Genomic DNA, 19,997 nt, shown 5'->3' on the forward strand with positions numbered 1-19,997 from the left:
CGCCTTGGGCTCCTTCTGCGCGTTCCGGGAGGGAGGAGGGATCTCCGGGGAATCACGTGGGGAAACTTTCTGGCGCAGTGGAAGAAGCAAGGGTGTCCCTTTCATTAATACCTCTCATTTCTATGCAAACTCCTCAGAGCTTCAAGAGCGGTCGCCATGGATAAGCAGAAGCCCCTTTCACGATGTGAGCTGCAGGAATTTGCATAAATAAAGTGAAGGAATTAAAAACCCGGGGAATAAACATTGTTCATCAACACTGAGTTTCTCTTTTAATTTAAGCTCCATGAAACGCAAATTTGTTGCAAAAAACCTGGCTGTATGGAGGTTTGCATGCAGAGTTCTGGACATGCTTCTTATCTTGGCTAAGACTGAAGTTCCTTATTCATGCTCCACAAAAGAGACGCTTTTCATTGAAGCAGAGTTGCTAAAGTTCCTCCCTCCCTTGCTGCTCCTGCACTGACATTTCCTGAAATATTCAGAAAACAACCAGAGAATACAAAACTGGGAGAGAAGTTGAAAAAAAAAACTGCAAGAATATGTGATACAAATCCTGCATGCCTGAAGTTGTCAACCCTGTCTGCTCAAAGAAAGGAGGTGTATCAGTGATCATTGCCTCAGGGTGAGCAGAGATATCATATTTTAAAGTAGACATGATAGGAGGAAGCTGCATTATTTTTCTGTCGCCAACCGCAAAATCTGCTATAAGATATACAGAGACACAGTTCCAGCTGTGGGAAATAATATTCTTGTTTCTCTGTGTTCATCTATGTAAAAATAAATTTACTACCACATCCACAAACATTAATGTATTGTATCTTGCTTTATAAAAAAAAATCTTGTGACATTAAGGTAAAAATATACATGACTTTTACAATGTTTTGATGAATAGCAATCTGAAAAAGTGCAGGGTGCCAGACGGCATCTTTACTCTGAAACCCCAAAGTAAAACTCAACCATTTACCTTCAGACGACATCAGAGAAGTACCTGAGCGGCACGCTGTTACTCTGGAGGAGCTTATAAGATCAGTCGCTCAGGTGAGGGAATCAGTTGGCAGGACAGCCTTTAGTCACATGCTCTACAGAGCTACACTGAAGTTCATAGTTGGAATGAGCAAAAATGTGGAAAAAGTCATGAGATGTGAATACTTTTGTAAGCCTCTCATCTTGTGGCTAAACTATGTGGCCTTTCAGTGGATCTGCTGTTAGCACAAATGATTTCTTCACTAAATAACTGATACTAGACATAAAAATGTCTAGTATTTTATTCCCTGTGACGTTGCACAAACAAACATGCATTAGATATAAAACTGAAAGTGTCCAGAAACACTTTTCTCTGGAAGTGCTAAAATGTCCATCTGAGTGCAAACAACCAGCTGCCTCACTTCCCCCCAGCAGTTTTTTTTTTTGAGCAAACAGAGTAAAGTCTACAAAGTGAAAGCTGTAAAACTTCCTCTTTAACCTATTAATCATTATGCAAAAGCTCATTCAGTTATGGAAGTGAGGCCATGTCGTAAACAGCAGCATACGTAGATCTGGTGACCCACTTTTAACTCCTCATTTGTTTGCTGTGTGTGTGTTTGAATATTCATTTGGGAGAAGAGAAAGACAAATGGATGGGTTAGATCCGAGCACTTTGCACTGATGCATTTATCACCGCTGTGATGCGAGTGCTAAATATTTGTGTCGACATTTCCATTTATGCATGCACACATGCAGAGGCTCACAGCGTCCCAACAAAACGCTCCTTCATCTCCTTGGTGGCCTCATGTGAAGAAGCTATGTCTTTGTGTGTTTGCCAGATTTTCAGCCTGGAGCTCATTGTAAAGTTGTGCAAATTGCTCTGCTCAGGCTGTGAATGAAGTAAACCCATGGATTTAGAGGCAATAGAAGAAAGTGACAGGCTGTTGAGGGATTTTTTTTTTTTTTTTCAGGGACAAGAAGAGCTTAGCGCTGGGAAGGTGAACCACACGTGAAGAAAAGGTGGAGTGAGAGAATGAAAGAGTTGAAAACAAGCTGCGCTGGCTGTGGTCATAAACTGAAGTGACTCATTTAATGTTTTCCCTGCTTCTCTCCACCCTTTTCTTAATAACCCCATGCTTCACCTACATTGTCATTTCCCATGTCAACAAACTCTCCGCTAACACTACTTACAGTGACTTTACTCTTCCTTTCCATTTCCACCTAATAAATCACTAATATCTCTGTTAGGTATTCTTCACAACTTTTCTTTTTCTCTACAATACAAACATCTTTTAGTGAGGGACGGTTACAGGATTTCCGTGCTGCATGCTTCCCAGCAGCCCCGGGGCAGCAGCACTGGGTTCCACTCTCCAGCCCAGATTGTTTTGCTTGTTGCCTCAGCTCTACAAGTCCTGTTATCAATTTACAACCAATGTCAAGGAAAGGGGCCCAGGCTTACCGTAACACACCCCCTCACCCGGGCAGCGCAGATTACTGAAAACAGGAGGGAAGAAGGAGAAAAATGGGGAGAGGAAATTTATTGTTCAGCTGGAGTATTTCAGCTCGCTGCAAAAAAAAAAAAAAAAAAAAAAAAAGACTTTGTGGTGCTTTCAGCATAGCATGGGGTCTGATTCACAGATTCATGTTTTGCCTTGTTAAAATTTATTCCTCACTAAATAAATGAGGAGCCTCCCTTTAGTCTAGTGCCATCCATGCTCCAGGTGAAAATACCTGAATATAAAACTCCACCCGTGTCGACCAGACAGCGGCAAACAGAAATATTGTCTGCTACCTCACCTGGTATGGCAACTAAAACTTGTTGAAACTGGAAAAACTTGTTTTGTGATTCATATAAACCTTTTATGACACATACATTTTCACAACATAGTGACGAAGAATGGACATTTCATCAAAACACATTTTTTCCCTCCCAGTAAGCCACTGGTTACCTGCAAAGCTGAGCAAATTGTGGGGAAATGTCATTCATATAAAAGCAGACTATTATTACATAATAGGCTTTAACAATGAAAAGGGATCCCATATTTTCCAAGAAGGAACAGGTACAGCATGAAGAGGAGGGGCCTAAAACGGAGCCCTGTAGAACTCCTTAATCACACAAGAAATTAGTGATGAGGGTGATGGCAAAAGGCCTTCCAAACTCAAAAACTGCAGCCATGCTGAACCTCCTCCCAATAGGCATTGTTGTCTGTAATTAGTCCTACAATGGTTGTGTTGTCAGCTAATTTTATGATTGTGTAAGGAGAGCAGACAGTAGAAGAGAGGGCGGAGAACACACCCCTGTGGTGTTCCTGTGTTCAGAACGAGAGTGGAGGAAATGTACTTTCCCATCCTGACATTGTGAGGTTTGTTAAAGAGAAAGTCCAGTAGTCCAGTATCCAGGTGAACTGCTAAGGCACAAGTTGCTCAGTGTTTGAACGGTGTGTGTGTGTGTGTGTGTGGACGAAAACAGCATCCTCACACAAGTGTTGCTGTTTTCCAGGAGTGTGAGGGCAGAATTTCAGCCAGCCACAGGTACGTTCGCGTCCAGCTGCTGCAGCCATTTGTGTCAGGCTGAGGCGTAACTGCAGTGAGCTGCTCGGGTCTTTGAGGAGCATATAAACCTCATTGTCAATGCTTTGTCTGTATGCAGCGCCTGACACCTCGGTTCACTGCTTCTTGTTAAACACAGCAGCCGCCCTGGGCAGCATGTGTTAATAGACACTTAACAGACACCTGTACTTGGGTCAGACAAGCAGACACCAGAGAGAACTGCTATGGCTGAACGTATGAGGGTGTTTATTATTCCTCCAAACACTCCCAGCGCCCATAAACCTCAGGCTGTGTGACGTCACACAAGGAGGAACTGAACAAGGTTGCTGAGCTTGCAACAGTAAGCAACAAAAGAAAACAAGTGAACATGAATACACAGGCTCGCATTTTGTCTCATTATATTCACAAACTTTAATGTCAAAGAGTCTGAAAAACAAAACATTGTTGAAATGAAAGGAATACAATACATGGCTTCCAAATTTGAGAAGCTTGACATGCCTTTGCATTCAGCCCACATTTTACTTTATGGGCGATGTGTAAAACATTATCTGTTGTGGCAAACAAACCCTGCAAATGTCCCTGAACACACCACTGCAATGGTGAAACACAGTGGTGGCTGTAACATGCTGGGAGCAGGTTAGAGCTAAAGGGGAGACAAAATGAGTTAAATCCAGGACACTCCTAAGAGAATTGAGGCAGGGATGGAGTTTCACCCATTGATCAAAGTCCAAACTTAAATCCATCTGAGAAGTTGTGGTAAAAGCTGAGAATTGTTGTGTACAGACATTCTTTATCAAATCTGACTGAGCCTTTGCCTTTTTGCAGAGATGAGTTGGAAAAAGTTGAGTTTTGAGATGTGTTGATACTCTAGAACAAAATGTGACTTTACAAAGTATTGGGGGTTAGTGCAAAAGGACACCAAGCTAATTTAACTATCTTCATGTGACAAAATATGAAAAAGTATAAGTTATTTTGGAAGGCACTGCATTTTGACATCATATTTCATCTGAAATTGCTGCAACATTTTTGGAAGATAGCAAAGAAACTTACACATTTAGATCTCCAAAGTTGTGACCGATTCTCTTGCAAATGTCTTTTCTCCCATGATGCCTTTGCACTCTTGCGTTATAGCCCGCTGACCTCTGACCCCCTATTGTGAGGTTCCTTTTCAGTTCTTGTTTCCAAAGCAACCAGCTCAGAGGCAATGATGTCAACATGTCTGGATGTGTTTATAAAGCATTCCGCTTCATTGTCGCTCTTCTTGTCAGGTTATTGTGTCTCAGCTGGGTATGTCGCTTTTCATTAGGTCAGCATCATTAGAGGCCAAAGTCTCACCGTTTCAACACCAGAAATACTTCCGGATCCTTCTTTTTGTTTTGAAAAGTAAATTAGAGGCTCATTCTTTCTGGCAAACTCACTGGATACAAACATTTTGGCAACATGACAGCCGATTAGGCTTTTATAATATAAACTTGTGCCTGAAGTCATTGAAAACTCACTCGGTTATTAGCAATTATTGATAAAAAATAAAGTTGGTAATTTTTCAAACAAACATGAACGTTTAGTTTGTGAGAGAGATTGGATCACAGCTTCAGCTGAATCATATGCAAGTTACAGCTGTTATGACATAATACTGCCCTCTACAGGCAAAACTGCGGCACCACCTTTAAGATTGGAAATATTTCCTTTGCTGGTCACAGTAAACACTGCGTTTTATTCTGATACATCAGATTTTTGTCCACATGATGTAAGGCAAAATGTTTTATCTCATTTTTAAATACTTTGTTAGTTTTTTTTGAAAAATCATCTAGTCATGTCAAGTTACATATTTTGATTTAAATCAATTTAATGAGATAAAATGTCAAAATCAAGTGTATTAAATCTAAATAAATGCAATAATTAAGTGGTGAAAACACACCACTAGACAAGGGCAGCATTATTCCATCATTGAGATATAATGGAGGTCAAATAAACTCAACACTTTCCAAGACTTTCTCATCTGTTTTTTAAATACCTCATATCATAGTGTAACATTTTGAGGTCTTACAGCCAACTTTATGTTAGAAATGTTTTTGTAATAATATTTCAATTCTAAAGGCGGTACTGTTCATCAACCTAGAGCAGGGATAGAGTAGCTGGACTCAGCTTTCCAAAACATCAGTTGAAATAAATTTATATTTGAACTTATTGGGATGTTGTTTTCTTTAAAACAGAAAACAACATCATTTTAAGGTGTTTTAGAGGCTATTTTGTTCAAATAAGCTCACTCAAGCTGTAAACAAAGTATTTATTCAACAACTCCAAAACAGAACACACAATATAAAAAAATATTAAGTGCTGCATGTCTTATAAAACAGTCAAAAAATCCTGAAAACATGGTATAAATACAAGTGAGATTTATGTACAAATACCAAAAAAATAATGCTCATTGGAAAAAAAAATATTCTACAAATTTTCAAATTATATTCTCTATTCTATTTAATAAAAAACTCACACGCAAACACATCATGACACCCATTTACCAATCTGCCAAACACACAAACACAATTTTCAAGTTTTGTTAGGACAGGACAGGTAGCTTATCTCTGCAGTGTAGAGGGAAAGCCAAAAAAATAATAAACTTCAGCAAAAAATTCAAATATTCAAATCTCTAGAAAACTTTAAAAAATAAAATGAAACAACAATAACAAACCCCCAATACCCACCTCACCTGTAACACAGGTGCTATTTTTAATGGATTTCAGATTATTTCCTTGGAAATACAATAATGGTCTCGAACTACTAAATACAGAAATATTATATTACATCTGCAGTCAGAGTCAGATTGACAGGGAGGTACCAGATTAGAATCAAAGCTGCCAAACCAGAGAGTCAGTGATTGCTTCTCAGCAGGGGCCATCGTTTCCACCATCAAACAGTGCTTTGGGTCTCTGTCGGCACCGTTTGGCACCGGACACATACAGAACCTGATACTACATGTTAAACAGGGAAAAAGTGAACCTGATACAGTGCATTCAATATCTCTGCACAGATTTCACAGACCTCTTTATAAGAACTGAGACAGAGGCTGGACTTAATCACAGCTTTTTGTGATACAGGTGTACAAGACACTCTTAAAACACCTGAATCAGAACCCCGTGCAGCTACAGCTTACTTTTGTCCAGTGATTAAATCCTGTAAAGCTGAACTAGATTTAAAGCTGACATAATGCAACACTGCCCCCTACAGGTCAAATCTTTGTAGGCTTTGGAGAAAAAAAACCCTGAGTTGGTCACAACGAACATGCATTACATTTTCTCCACATGTAATGGTGTGCACCAAAAGCTGCTCCTCTTTTGATCTGATAGTTTCTAATCTCCTCAGCACAACCTGGAAATGTTCCTACAAACCCACAAAAATCCCTGCATTTACGACTCTTGACTTCATGCCCGCTCAGTCATGACACAGTAAGTCCGAATGGCTATAAAACCAACAATGGCTCTAAAGAAATAAAAACAAGCAATGGCTTCATAGTATAATATCATTTGCCCCAATCAAGCATTCCTTTAAATATTTCATAAATTTTTTCTTAAATCATTGCCCCATCTTCCTCAGCTCTTCAGTAAATCTCCAAGATCATAGGTGTCGAAGAAATCCGACACCCCTTCGCTATCCTCCAGGCTCCAGAGGTAGTCGCTGTGGTCTAACGGTGGAGAAAAGCTGACGAAGGGAGTGCTGGGGTCTGAGGTGAAGGAGGCACCGGGCAGCTGGTCCTCTGTGATCTGGAGCAGACTGGGAGGCAAACCCAGCAGCCCCTCCACGTCGAGAAGAGAGGAAGCAGAGGTAGCGGCTGAGGAGGGGGCAGAAGCTGAAGCTGAAGCTGGGGATGAAGTGGATATGCTCACTGTGAGGAAAACAGAGATAAAACACAGGAAACAAAGGAGCTTTACTGAAAACCTGCAGATGAAATAACTGATTCATTCCCTGTTTTCAGTTTCTATATGAAGCTACGGCAGCTGCAGATGTCACAAGCTGTGCTTCCACTGACCATATAATGGGGCAATTTTACATTTGAAAATAAATTTGCTTAATGGAAAAACACCATTTAAAAAAAAACATTCTGGTGCTAGGATGAGGTGGTTTTCTGGCAGTGTCAAAACTGATTTAATTTCACAAAACTGTGATGGAAATACACCACAAGTCACATGATCACTAACCGGACGTTGCCATTGGCGCAAACTATAAAGAAGACGACAGGAAGTAGTTGGAGAATCATGGCGCTGCTTTTTTAATGACTTATTAGGAGAACAAACTTATTCACATGTGATTTTTGTTGCATTTCTTTTATAATGGAAACATGGCAATCGCAGAAATGATCCCAGCACCCTGACTCACCTTCAACAGGTTCGTCTTTGACAGCCTGGCTCTGTGGCGTTATGCTGGTCGTCACCGGTTTCTTCAGGTCTTCCTTTCTAGGGGTGGCTAAGCTCTTAACAGGGCTGGCATCTTCAAGGCCTTCCTCAGGACACAGGTACACCTCTATAGGCCCATTCCGACTTTTTAAATAGATCTGTAATGAGCCCTGCTGCAAGGAGACAAAGGAAAACCAACAATCAACATGTCACATTTACACAACGTGCACACACAGTCAAAGTCTCATATTCGGTCTCACCCCTGCAGTGTCCGGCACCTCCAGCTTGGTCTCAGCCGGAGCTTTGACTGCGATCACCGTCTGGTCTCGGAGGCTGCCGATGGAGCGGATGTCCTGGTACGTCACGTATCCCAGAGTGCAACGGTGCGTCAAGGGTAATAGCAGCAATAAAAGGTGAGTGCGTGTGTGACTGGACACATCTGATAAACCTGACGGAGCTTTGTGGAAAGGATATCTCTGGCTGTCTTTGAACTCTGTGAGCTGTTTGAGCTGAGTGGTGCTGGATTGAATCAAGTCATCCAAAGATCGCTCCGCTCTCTCCAGATCCCCCAGCTCTCTCCTCAGAGCAAAGGCCTTTTCTCCTCCAGCAACACCGCCTTCAAAAACATTCCCCATCCTGAAAAACACACACATAAAAAACAGGAACATAAACAAGCTGGTCTACTTTAAAATCCATCATTAGCACATCCTTGAACAGTTGAACAGGATAAAAGTGCTTTATCCCTTTGATGTTTTTTTTTTGTTGTGCTTCTTATATTTTGTAAAACACTTTGTGGTTTCTGACATGCAAAAAGGTGACATGTAACGAAAGTTTATTTACTGTTTGATTAAATTACATTACTTCTAAAAACAGTTTGAATTCAGCTGAAGTTTTTTTTGTTCTGTTCTCATTCAAAACTGCTGGTACTGTAAATTATTTTTCTTGGCATCCATGTTTCACAATGGGAAACAGAAACTTTGGTTTCAACAGAAAATTTCTGAGGCAGCTTGAAGCTCCACTTGTGCAAGAATCAATGGTGCAACATCACTTACAGTAACATCAGGCCAGTTAATGTTCACATGTGCAACGTTACCTCCTGGTTGAAGCTGCATATAGGCTCCACTTATTTTACAGAATAAGTAAGTAAAGTCGTTTTCCCCCATTGTAACCACAAACTATAATGTACTTTGAAGTTTCTGAGATAAACTAAACACAAACTGTTATGGGGAAATGCAAATGAAGCAGAGGTAAAATTTAAATAAAATCCTGAAGGTGTGAGGATCCACTCATCTGCTTCTCTGATTCTGCTGGAAGGACTCATAACTAAACCACCACCATGTTTTACTGTGCGGATGCCAAAAACTGAAACTCAATATAATGTAAGACTTTCACAGTAAAGGCCAATATGTACTTTATAGGAACAGAGAAATTTGATGTTTTTTTCAAGGCGGCAAGAAAAGACCCAAGTTTTTTTCAGGCGAGGACATTTTCTGCTTCATAAAAACTGAAGTGCAGAACTCCATAAATGTGTCTTTCCCACTGCACCATTTATGTAACAGTTGTCAGAAAACAGTGTAAAGAACAAGCTGTAAAAACAGAGTAAAGTAATTTCATTCTTGCAGCTCTGAGAGACAGAACAACGTTCTCTGCAGAGACTTTTTATGGTACTGAATACAAATAAAAACAACATTTTAAGGATTTTTTTATTGGTAAAAAAACAAACAAAAAACACTTAGAATTTGTCCTCAGCATTATTTGTATAAAATCCCAATAAAATACTTTGGTCTTTCAGAAAACTGGATATTTGTGAAGAACGTCACATGATGACACATTTCTACAACAACAACAAAAAAAAAACATATATTTTTCAGCTCTGCATTCACACTTACAGCCACTGGATGTTGTTTTTGGACTTCTTTCGGATGAGCTGCACGCCTTCCAGGACGTTGGTGATGTCATAGATCCGCCTCTTCTGGACCTCCAGAACTTCAGTGGCCCAGTTAAGGTCCAGAACTCCATCAGCAGATTCTGCGATGAGTCCCACAAACTTCTTTGTCAGCAGGCCCAACGAAGTGTCGTACCGCGTCCGCTCGCCTGGAGACTTTGGAGCTTAAAGAATTCATATAAAATAATTACCATTTAGAAAACCAGAATATGACATTTTCACCAGATCCTTCGAGCTTCTCTTAGCTCATTTATGTCCATCAGTTACTTTTTTATTTAACGGATTGCTGATTTAGCCAACATGGAGCTATAGGGTGCTACATAAATGTGCAGCTGATTATTATTTATGCCTTGATGTGGCTCATTCTGCCGTTTGCACAGAGACACAGGAAATTTGGCTAGTGATTAGTTCTGCATGCGAATTGAAACTTTCCCGCCTTGATTGGTTTAAATACAAACTATTAAGAATAAGAAGACATTATTCAATCAAAAATTATACAAAAAAACCAGTCCAACGAACTGATCAAGTCTAAATGAACCTACTGCTGATATGAGCAGCACTCTGTCCTGATTTGCACCATGAGGTTGACTCACTTCGTGGGCTCTGCAGGCCTGCTGCAACGTTGCATTTCCCTTTAGGTGTGCAAAACTCTGGCAGGTAAAGAGGGTCCTCCAGGTCCAGCTTCCTTTTCGCCTGCACAGAAAAGATTTTGTGCACATTAGAAAATAAAATTTAACACAACAAAACTCTTAAAGAGTTCTAGTTTCAGCTGGAAAGGTCATCTGGGGAGAAAAATTCCCCATTTTAAATGTTTAATATTTGGCTTATTCAGATGTAATGAGTAGCTCTAAACCATGAAACAAATGCAAAGAAAAGGGACTAAATACGGTTTTGTTAAGAGTCATAAATGTGCCAACAGCCCTCAGCAGCACCAACAAAGTGCTCCCCTCACACAATCCCAAGCATGAAGAGGGGCCCATTGTGTGGAGGTCAAAAAAGCTTTGGGGAGGGGTGATTGCTTCTTGACCCAACTCCTCCTAAGTGCCAGCAGGTCTCTGGAAACCCTCACTGACCTCCCAGGCTCTCGCCAAGCCCCTCCCCTCAGCCTGACGCTGCACAAACCCTCTGCTCACACACAGGATGTACAAACATGCCAAAGAATCGAGTTTGAATCAGAATCACGCATTTCTTTGGAATAGATATGAACCCATCAAACATTTCTTCAGATTCAGATTTTTAGTCCAAATCAACACTAAAAACTATAATTGTTGCTTAGCAAGCTGACTTTTAAACCTCGTTCATACTTCCTAATATCTTTACTGTTTCCTCAACCACAAAGTCTGTATGAAGGGAATGTTAAATATTAAGATTATTTAATTCCAGTTTACCTTTACCAACAATTAAATATATTTACAGTCTTCCTGCTCTTTAATGGCAATTTTAAAAAATACATACTATGTTTGTATTTTTAAAATTGCATATAAGTTGTTTAAGTTAAATTTAAGTTAAAGCTAACTTCAATTTTAATAGCTTATTTTCATTTTTTGCTCCTTTTCTACTATTTGTTACACTGGTCTGTCTCAAGCATCACCAGCTCACCATCAACACAAATTTGTCTTCAATCTTTCAAATAAATCTAATCTGTTTTGTTTTTTTATGATCATACTTTTCCTTGTTCAGTTCCTTCATTTTTGCATTTATAATTTGTTTTTTTTCTACGTAAAGCTTACTAAAAAGCCTTCAAAATGAAAGTATGTAAAGGTAAATAAAAGTATGTGGAAAATTGCCTATTTGCTGCTTTTTCCAGAGCATCTCTAATATATAGAAACAAAAATGCAGTTTGGGAAGCTGGAATGCTTTGGTACAATGTCACTTTGAACATTATTGGTTGATGTTTGCAAAGTTGATGATAAAGACTGTAGATATTCTTTCTGTTAAGACAGTGTATAAATGCATATTTGTTGTTATGAACTACTGAAATACAGTTATAAACATTTTTTGAATGGACAAATATTACGTTAGCATGAAAAATGGAGGTTTATAACATTTGGAATATATTAACCAACATTTACTGCACTCCAGTTTGTTGCAACGATATTACATTATATTGCGCAGCCATAACTCATGTTGTGCATGTTGATACTAAATTTGCCAAATTGGATAAACTTTAACTGCCCTTACCAGCAACACAGACTCTGTGTATTTAGTGACCGAGATGCTAGAGTTCATGTTGAGTGGTAGGAAGAATCTGCAATGAAATTTTCAGCAAAAGTATCAAAATTGAATATTTTCCAGCTGTTCCTGGATTTGACCAGCTGGTCACTAATCAGAGTCAAACAGTTTGAATCAAATCGCTGACTGATCACCTGGTGCATCTCTACTTTGTAATCTTAACCTCGACTAAACTTTATTGGAGTATTACTTCTGAGCCACACACAACTAAATGAGAATAAAGGAGACCAATAAACCTTCACTGTGGATGTGGATGTGTGTCAATCAGTAATCATTGGCCCAGTCACACTGTGCAGCCTCACAGAAAACAGAAGGGACAAAACTGGTGAGGTGTGGGACTTCAGCTCAGTCCCTGAAACCACGAGTTAATCTGTTCCAACTGTCTGGGTCTTCACCTAACTGTTTACTCTCCCACCTACCTACCAACGACGAAGATCTCTCTGTCACCACAATACACACTGATTTTGGTAGTAGAATATAACTGGACAACATCTTTTTTCATATATGACAGAATGTGAGTCCTCTACCACGTGTGGGCGGCTGTGCTCATGTGAGAGATGAGACAACAGAGCGCGCCGTTGTTCAGACGCGCTTCCCCGATGTGTCCACCTGTCGCCTGGCGACATCTGGAGCGGGGCAGCCAGCGAAGGCGCCGCTGAAGGGTGACCTCAAATCTCTGAATCACACAGCCAACCAGAACCAAACGAAGAAAAACTTTTATGTAAGATTTATGTAAGTTGATAAATTCCTGCTTTACTCCTGCTCAACCTGCTTGTGACTCTCTGTGTGAATCCAACCACACCAAGTTTTTAAAAAATGCAACAGTTCCAGTCAAAGACAGACACCCTGACGTGTTGTAGGAAAGGGACCAACGGTTTCACACTGCAGCTGTGAGAGTGTGTGTGTGTGTGTGTGGATGCGTATCGGCGTGTGTGTGTGTGGATGCGTATCGGCATGTGTGTGTGTGAGTGTGCCTGTGTAAGGATGGGGAAATTAGAACCTCCTTTTTTGCATGAGGGATTTTTCTGGTGACTCGTCTCTATGACACACTTTACATTTCATGTGGGGGAAATGTGTTAGCTCAGTCCCTCATGCTTGTTTCCAATGAGCAGTTCAGCATGGGTCAGTGCGCTTCGGTACTGTAGAACTAACTAACGGTTAGTGAGGACCGTTTGGGTCCTCACTAACCCAAATGGCCATCATATCATCGCACTCATATGATGACAAACGTAACACACTACTATACTTCATGCTTGCGTCAAGCTCGAGGGACAATGACGCAAGCACTGCGACTTTAAAAAAAGCGGATGACACACCAGCAGGTTCACCAGAGCCATACGGTACCATTGTCCTTTGGACCGATAACTGAAGCGGGTCCTGGAATGGTGCTGTACAGGTCGGTTCTATGAGGAGTCAGACCAAAAGGCGTACCGAATCACACCAACCCGTGGCGTACCGCTCAGAAACGAGGTATTGGTTATCGTACCTCAGAAAATACTGCATGTGGACTGTTACAAGAAAGCCACTTTAAATGTGTCACAAGCTACTTTCACTGCTATTTGTTTTTCTGATCACTGTTGTGCTTTATTTAATTTACACTTTAACTGTGAGTGTTCCAGTTCTTGCATTTTAATTTTGACATTTCATTTCTCTGTGGCAGCTTTTTCTCTTTGTGGAAATCAACTTGTTTCTCTGACAGTTTTTTTTTTTTTGACAGATTGTTAAGAATGTATGAGCTAATTATTTCTCTATGATGGTTCTCAACAAATGATGGTGTGCAAAACTGATGTTTGACACTATTCCTGGTTTACTCCTGCTCAACCTGCTGGTCAGTCTTTTCTGAAAAACACGCTCAAAGGATGTTCTCCAGATATTTTTTTAAGTGGATGCAGGTAGAAGCCACTCTAATTCAGATAACAAATTCATAATTTCACACAGTGACCCTGGAATTTATTAACAAGTATTGCTGTTACGAAAGTTTTAACTTCAAATCATCCCCAGTTATTTTTGCAAAAGGAGCTCCACAGGGTTCAGCTCTCAGTCCCATTTTATTTGTGCCTTATTTACCTTCATACTAATATCTTAAAAGGCAGAATATACTTTAGTTCTGGTTTGGACTTATAAACCATAGCACGATGACACTCCTTCATACATTTCCAATGTTCTCTGGCCCTATTTCACCACTAGAATCCAAACTTACGTTGATCGGGGCCAGTTTTCTAACCCTTAATAAAGGCTAAAAGCGACAGAGCCCTTGCAGTAGTAGCCTCTTAAAATCACTTTCTTTTCCCAATTTTACAGTTTATTTTGCTTTTTATCAACTTTATCTTAACTTGACATATTTATCTTTGCCTCCTTTCTGTTTTTTACCACAAGGCACCATGTGGACTTTATCTTGAAAGTAGCTCTGTAAATAAAATGTACTTACTTGTTTGACTTGTTTTATTGGCTCAGTGTTATCTCCTTGTTGACTGCCATATCTTCTGACTCTTTTGCTATAACCTTACTCTAGAAGCACCCAGGCACTGAGTTCCCACTGATGTTGTGAAATTCCCAAACTAATCTAGTGACGTGAAGGCCTCAAGTCAACAAACCCAGGCTGCACAGGACTCAGATTCCAACTTATTCAAAGGTGAGTTACAGTACGGCTGAAAATATCTACTATCTGTGTGGAGCCTCAAATGCCGTAAAGTGGAAGAGGAATAAATCCTTCTGTTTATCGTCAACATAATCTCTAACAGGTAAAGGGTGAGTCTTCCCATTTGGGTTGCTAATAGGGGTGGGGGAGAAGGCTGCTTTGAAATGCAAAGCTCCCCCTACAGAGAGCAGAAAGCTCCAGGGTTTGCCTCAGGGTGTGGTAAGACAAAGCAAATGATCGGAAGAGCGCAATGCATACAGGTGGTAGGATGGTAAATGTCACACTCAGGCATCACTCTGAATATGGAGTTAACCACAGGGGCAAGTCCTCATAAGAAACCCCCTACTCTGAATTGTGCAGTTAAGTGGATGGCAAACGGACGCCCCTGAACTCTGAAAGCATGAACACTGTAACACATTCACAGCATGTCCCAACATTATCAACAGTCAACACACCCAGGTTTTAACCTCACGTGCTCGCCACTGATTGCTGCCTTTTACTCCAGTCAACATGACTAATAAGTAAACCTGAGATCTCTGCAGCTACAGGTGAAGGATTAAAAACCAACCTGTTCTCAAGAACAAGCTTTATGTCAACTTCATACAGTTTGCAGACATGTTTGCCTTGCTTTAGCATCCGGTTTTACCTGCCCTGAAACTTAAAAAGCAGTGGTTATTCTGTTGTTTAAGTTAAAGGAAGTGAGCCGAGCACCAATAGGCAACATTTCCTGTAATCATCAACAACCATAAAAGCTGCAAAATCAGAGAGTCTGTGATCTCGCAAAACTGCCTTTGAGAACAACAATAAAATACATAAACTCCAACTGAAATATACTTTAAATTGACAAATGTGTTTTATGTTTGGATACATTTCACATCCATTTTAAGGAATGTGGTGTTTAGTCAGGCCGTACCACCATGAACAAGTCAGACATGTTTCGGTCCATGCCCCACCCAAACGTGGGGTTAGGGTTAGGGTAGGGTTAGGGTTAAATGCCAAGGTGCTTTTCCTTCGACAAATAGTGTTTTCTCACTTTACTAAAGAGGGCAGAAGACAATTTAACAACAACAAAAAACTATCTTTAGATCCTTTAACCAGGAGAATTAGACATCTTTTTATAATAACTTTAAACTCTTAAACAATCATATTTGTGAAATCTATAAACTGATGGTACGATTCAGGACTTTCTAGCTTTGTTGTTTGAACTTCTTGTTATATTGTTGCTGTATTAACATTTTAAAATATAACTGAGTGCAATACGGTTCAGCTTCAGAGCTGCACTACAAATTTATAGTAGATGAGGCTTTTGTGACGTGCTGATAATACTTTTATTTTAAAATATGCCTACGAGGCTTTGTTTTTAACTTTTTAAAAAATTAAAAACTTTTTATTGTTACTGTTAATAAATACATCAAAATATTGTGATACAAAGCTTCGTCCATATTATACTTCAGGAACATAATGTGTGCAGACATTAGATTCTTGTCTCCTCGTTTCTGCGTGTGGATTATTGTGTGTCCACACATTGCATCCACGGTTGGTTTAAATTAAAATATCTGTCACATGACCCGGTTCTAATATCGGATTAGAGAAGGAGGCGTAAAATTTCTGCAATGTGATGCACAAATCTACGAACGCGGGCGTATGACGAGCCAGGTGGTAGTTTGTCTCCCACCATCCTTATAATCCTCTTGTAAGGAATATTAGAGGAGGCAGGGGGGTTAAATGAGATTTAAAGAGCCTGCTCACACTTTAACCCCCAACCTCAGTGAAGCAAAACAATCCAACAGTTAAAAGCAGATATTATAATAACTATCATCAATATTTTTTCTATATTAACACACTACTTTTATGTGCAGGTTAGGGATGGGGCAGCTTTATCAAGGCATAAAAATTGCACTTTGGAGCATAGAGTGATGCACTGACCCCTCCCCCACCTGTTGCTGACGAATAGATAGTAGTTCAGGTCGGGGCCAATGATTTGTACTTTTATTTTTTGGTAACTGTACGTCTGTGGTTGCAAGACATAGCATTCACAGCTACCCAAACAGAAATCTATTTGAAATGGGCTTCAAGACACAACTCGCTTGAAAACGTGTGATTTATATCACTAACTTGCACACATATTTAATCATATTTTTTTAATTTACTGATGTCTATGAATGCTCCATGAAGCATCAACAGACATGAGAGAAAATTGTAAAAATAACATTTCCAGTCATACTGTCAGGTTTGTTTGTTTCTCTGTTATCAAAAACTGAAATTTAGATAAAAATATTAAGTAGCTCGGTATGTTTTTCTATTTTAAACAGCAAAGACCATGTCAGACATTTTTGTTTCAGGTCATTTAAATACAGCGAATGTGTGATATTCATCCTCCAATCATACCATGGGAATCTCATTTCTACCTTTTCCCAATATGGAAACAGAAAATGTCTTCCTCCAGGACAGCAGTTGTTCAGTTATGACCTCCACCAGCTTCAGTTGCATGAACAGGTTCTACAGGTTGCGTGTCGCCTAATGAGTGGAGCAGATGGAGCAGCTGTCTCTGGGCAGAATCACCAAAACCAAGTGTTCAAAAACTGTTTTGGGTTCCAACACCCCTCTCTGCACTGTCTGTGCATCACAGAGGGGGCCACTCATCCTACTTTTACCACAAGAAAAGAGGCCCAAAATCCTACCAACAACCTCCCCCCCCCTTTCCTCTTTCTCATCCAAAGCATCAATGCAAGCATGGCGTCTGGTATCCTCCAGCTACAGCTGGGTCACTGGTGGAAAGATGTCCCCAATCTTTACAGGAAAGAGAGCAAACATTCATGCACAGCAGCAGCAGCAGTGCAGCAGCATAAAGGCCCCTCTGTGGCTTATCGCGTCAGAACATAACCGAGGGCGCCCTGCTTAAAACATGGATGCCAATGCAAATTAAGAATTATTCCTCCCACAGCAGCAACTATCGAACCGTGAGTGAAACATTGTGTTCGCGGAGAAAGTGCGAATGCGTACCGGCAGGCGCCCGGAGGATGATCTGATGGGCTTCGCGTCCGGTCCGTGGGGGGTCGAGTACAGACTGTGGGCTCTTTGTTCGGCCGCTGTCGTGTTGCCGATCTGGGTGAAGTATCCGATCGGTACCGAGCTCATCGGCGGGCTGGACAGTCCGCTGCTGAACAGCTCGGTCTTCCCTCCGCCGCCGGATAAAACCTTCATCTTGTGCGGGGCGCAGGAGAGCCCCGCGGCCGGCCGGGCCGGTGCGGGAGAGACGCCTCTGGGCATCCGCATCATTTTCCTGAGTAAACTAAATTTAACCGGATTGGTGCAGCGGAGGGAGAAGCTTGTCGTGAGCCGAGCACAGAAATTAAATGCTGAACAACAATGCAATTAACCTACAATATGATCAATAGAAAACGTAAACATGCAGAATACGTTCTTTTTAATATATTATTAGGATATTCAGATTGCACTCAGTGTTATGATCCTTTGTTCTGCAGGATAGTTTAAAGAAAAGTTCCCTTACCGGTCACTAAAAGCGGCTCCCTAAACAAACATTTAAATGTCCAGCAGTAAAAAGGGGAACAAATGTAGTTCGGGTTCTATGAGTTTGGATCCAGGTTAGAGAGTCTGCCTCTGAAACGGAGTCGGAACCAATCCAAGCCTACTGTCCGTACAGCGCGGAGCAGAGCAGCTCTCTCCATACAACAGAAGAAGAGTCTTTTTAGCGCCAAACTCGATCCCGCGAAATTCAGATCTCCCGCGGTTAGATCTCGCCTCTGATTGGCTGGCGGCACGCTCGGCTTGTCACTTTTGTATGAAACAGTTTGTGCAGGGCTGGAACTGGAGCCCTTAAAGGGACAGTAGCTCAGTTTGACATCAGGTTGTTTATTGCTGGGCTGGATGAAGACAATAGAAGTGTGTTAGGTTAACTATATGTACATCTTTAAAGCTATGATAAACGAGCATTTAAGAAAAACATCTTTATAACGGTGTATAAAGACTCAAAGATTTAAAGATTGGAAATTTATTATTATGAATTATGGAAATAACCTAATTCCTGGTGAAAGGAAAAGATTTCTAATTGTTCCCTGGACTGTGTTGAGTTATTTTGCTTCACATGACCGCTTATTATTATCTTTGATAGAAGAAAAAGTGGGAATAACATGTTGTAATATGTTGTAATAACATATTTACAGTTTAATTTATTTCTCTTCTCATTCTTATATATATTGCAATTTTTAAATTCTTTTTTTTTGAATGAGGATGTCTTCCATCATGTGTTTTTTTAAATATTCTTTATACTGTACTTCTCGTTTCCCTGTGATAAAGTGCCTAGTGGGTGTGGCTCAGAGATGCAGAGGGAAGTCTGTAAATGATAACTCAGTCAGCTGAACTCTTGCTTATTGGCTCACAAGAGATATTGAAAGAAAACAGCCCGCCCCCATTCACAGCGACCAAACCCAAGCCACATGACCTGACCCCCACTGGCCTAGACAAAGTAAACTCATTATCACAGCAAGACTATTGTCATGACTGGATCAGGGCTGAATTTTAGAAAAAATATGTTTGTGAAAGTTTTCAGAAATATGTTTTGTGTGTTTAGCTTATTAGGGAATTTAACCCTTTCATGCATGAATTTATTATTTTTATTTTATTTTTATTTTAAGGCATTAAAAAAAAGGTAGGGAAAATAATTTTAGGTGATCAATTGTAATTTTCTCCAAATAAAATGTTGTTATTTGAAAAATGCATCAGTAATATTGTTCTTTAGGGGTTATCTGATGTCACAATATTTATTTTACCTACAAGAGTCGTCTACAGTAGAAGGAGGAACGGGGTCTGTTGTCATGCTTTTTTGTCTGTCGGCCATATTGGATTTAACAAAAATAATTTCTTGCATTTGCAGCTGATGGCCAGTAGTTGATAGTGTATTTTATGATGATTAGTGTCCATTTCAGTGGTCTGTGTGTATTTATAACATACAAATCTACAAGAAGCACAAGAACATGGCTTTTAGATAGCTGTCCACTGTCCAATGCATGAAACACTTACAACAGTAAAAAGGAATCATAAACTGTATAAAATAAAGAGATTATAACTAGATCTTATTTTATCTCCACTTTCTGTTTCTTCATCTTTAATGAGGCAAACTGGTGCAAAGATCCTATGTTGTGAAATGTGCAGATGTGGGATTTCACTTTCTTTTACAGATTGCATAAACTGGAGTGATCCAGCAAATAAAGGAGGGCATACACACATGTTGTTAAATTATATCTGGGCTTGGGTGACTTGA

The 19,997-nt window shown here is 40.2% G+C and overlaps 1 protein-coding gene across 3 annotated transcripts; it reads right to left on the minus strand.

Annotated features, from left to right (window-relative positions):
* Positions 1-5,783: 5,783 nt before the first annotated feature.
* On the minus strand, positions 5,784-18,386 carry e2f2 (E2F transcription factor 2). 3 transcript variants are annotated; one of them, XM_055053121.1, is made up of 8 exons: positions 18,228-18,386; positions 17,720-18,008; positions 10,440-10,539; positions 9,791-10,010; positions 8,376-8,537; positions 8,162-8,276; positions 7,885-8,074; positions 5,784-7,393 (listed from the first exon to the last, which is right to left on the minus strand). In XM_055053121.1, the coding sequence occupies exons 2-8, from the start codon at positions 17,993-17,995 to the stop codon at positions 7,101-7,103; spliced, it is 1,356 nt and encodes a 451-aa protein (XP_054909096.1). In that variant the 5' UTR covers positions 17,996-18,008; positions 18,228-18,386; the 3' UTR covers positions 5,784-7,100. The 3 variants fall into 3 exon arrangements, with proteins under 3 accessions (XP_054909096.1, XP_054909097.1, XP_054909095.1); XM_055053122.1 differs by having other exon boundaries at positions 7,885-8,071; positions 17,720-18,386; XM_055053120.1 differs by having other exon boundaries at positions 17,720-18,386.
* Positions 18,387-19,997: the final 1,611 nt, after the last annotated feature.

Source organism: Poeciliopsis prolifica, unplaced genomic scaffold (genome assembly GCF_027474105.1).
Source record: "Poeciliopsis prolifica strain line A6 unplaced genomic scaffold, Auburn_PproV2 SCAFFOLD037, whole genome shotgun sequence".
Lineage (NCBI taxonomy): Eukaryota > Metazoa > Chordata > Actinopteri > Cyprinodontiformes > Poeciliidae > Poeciliopsis > Poeciliopsis prolifica.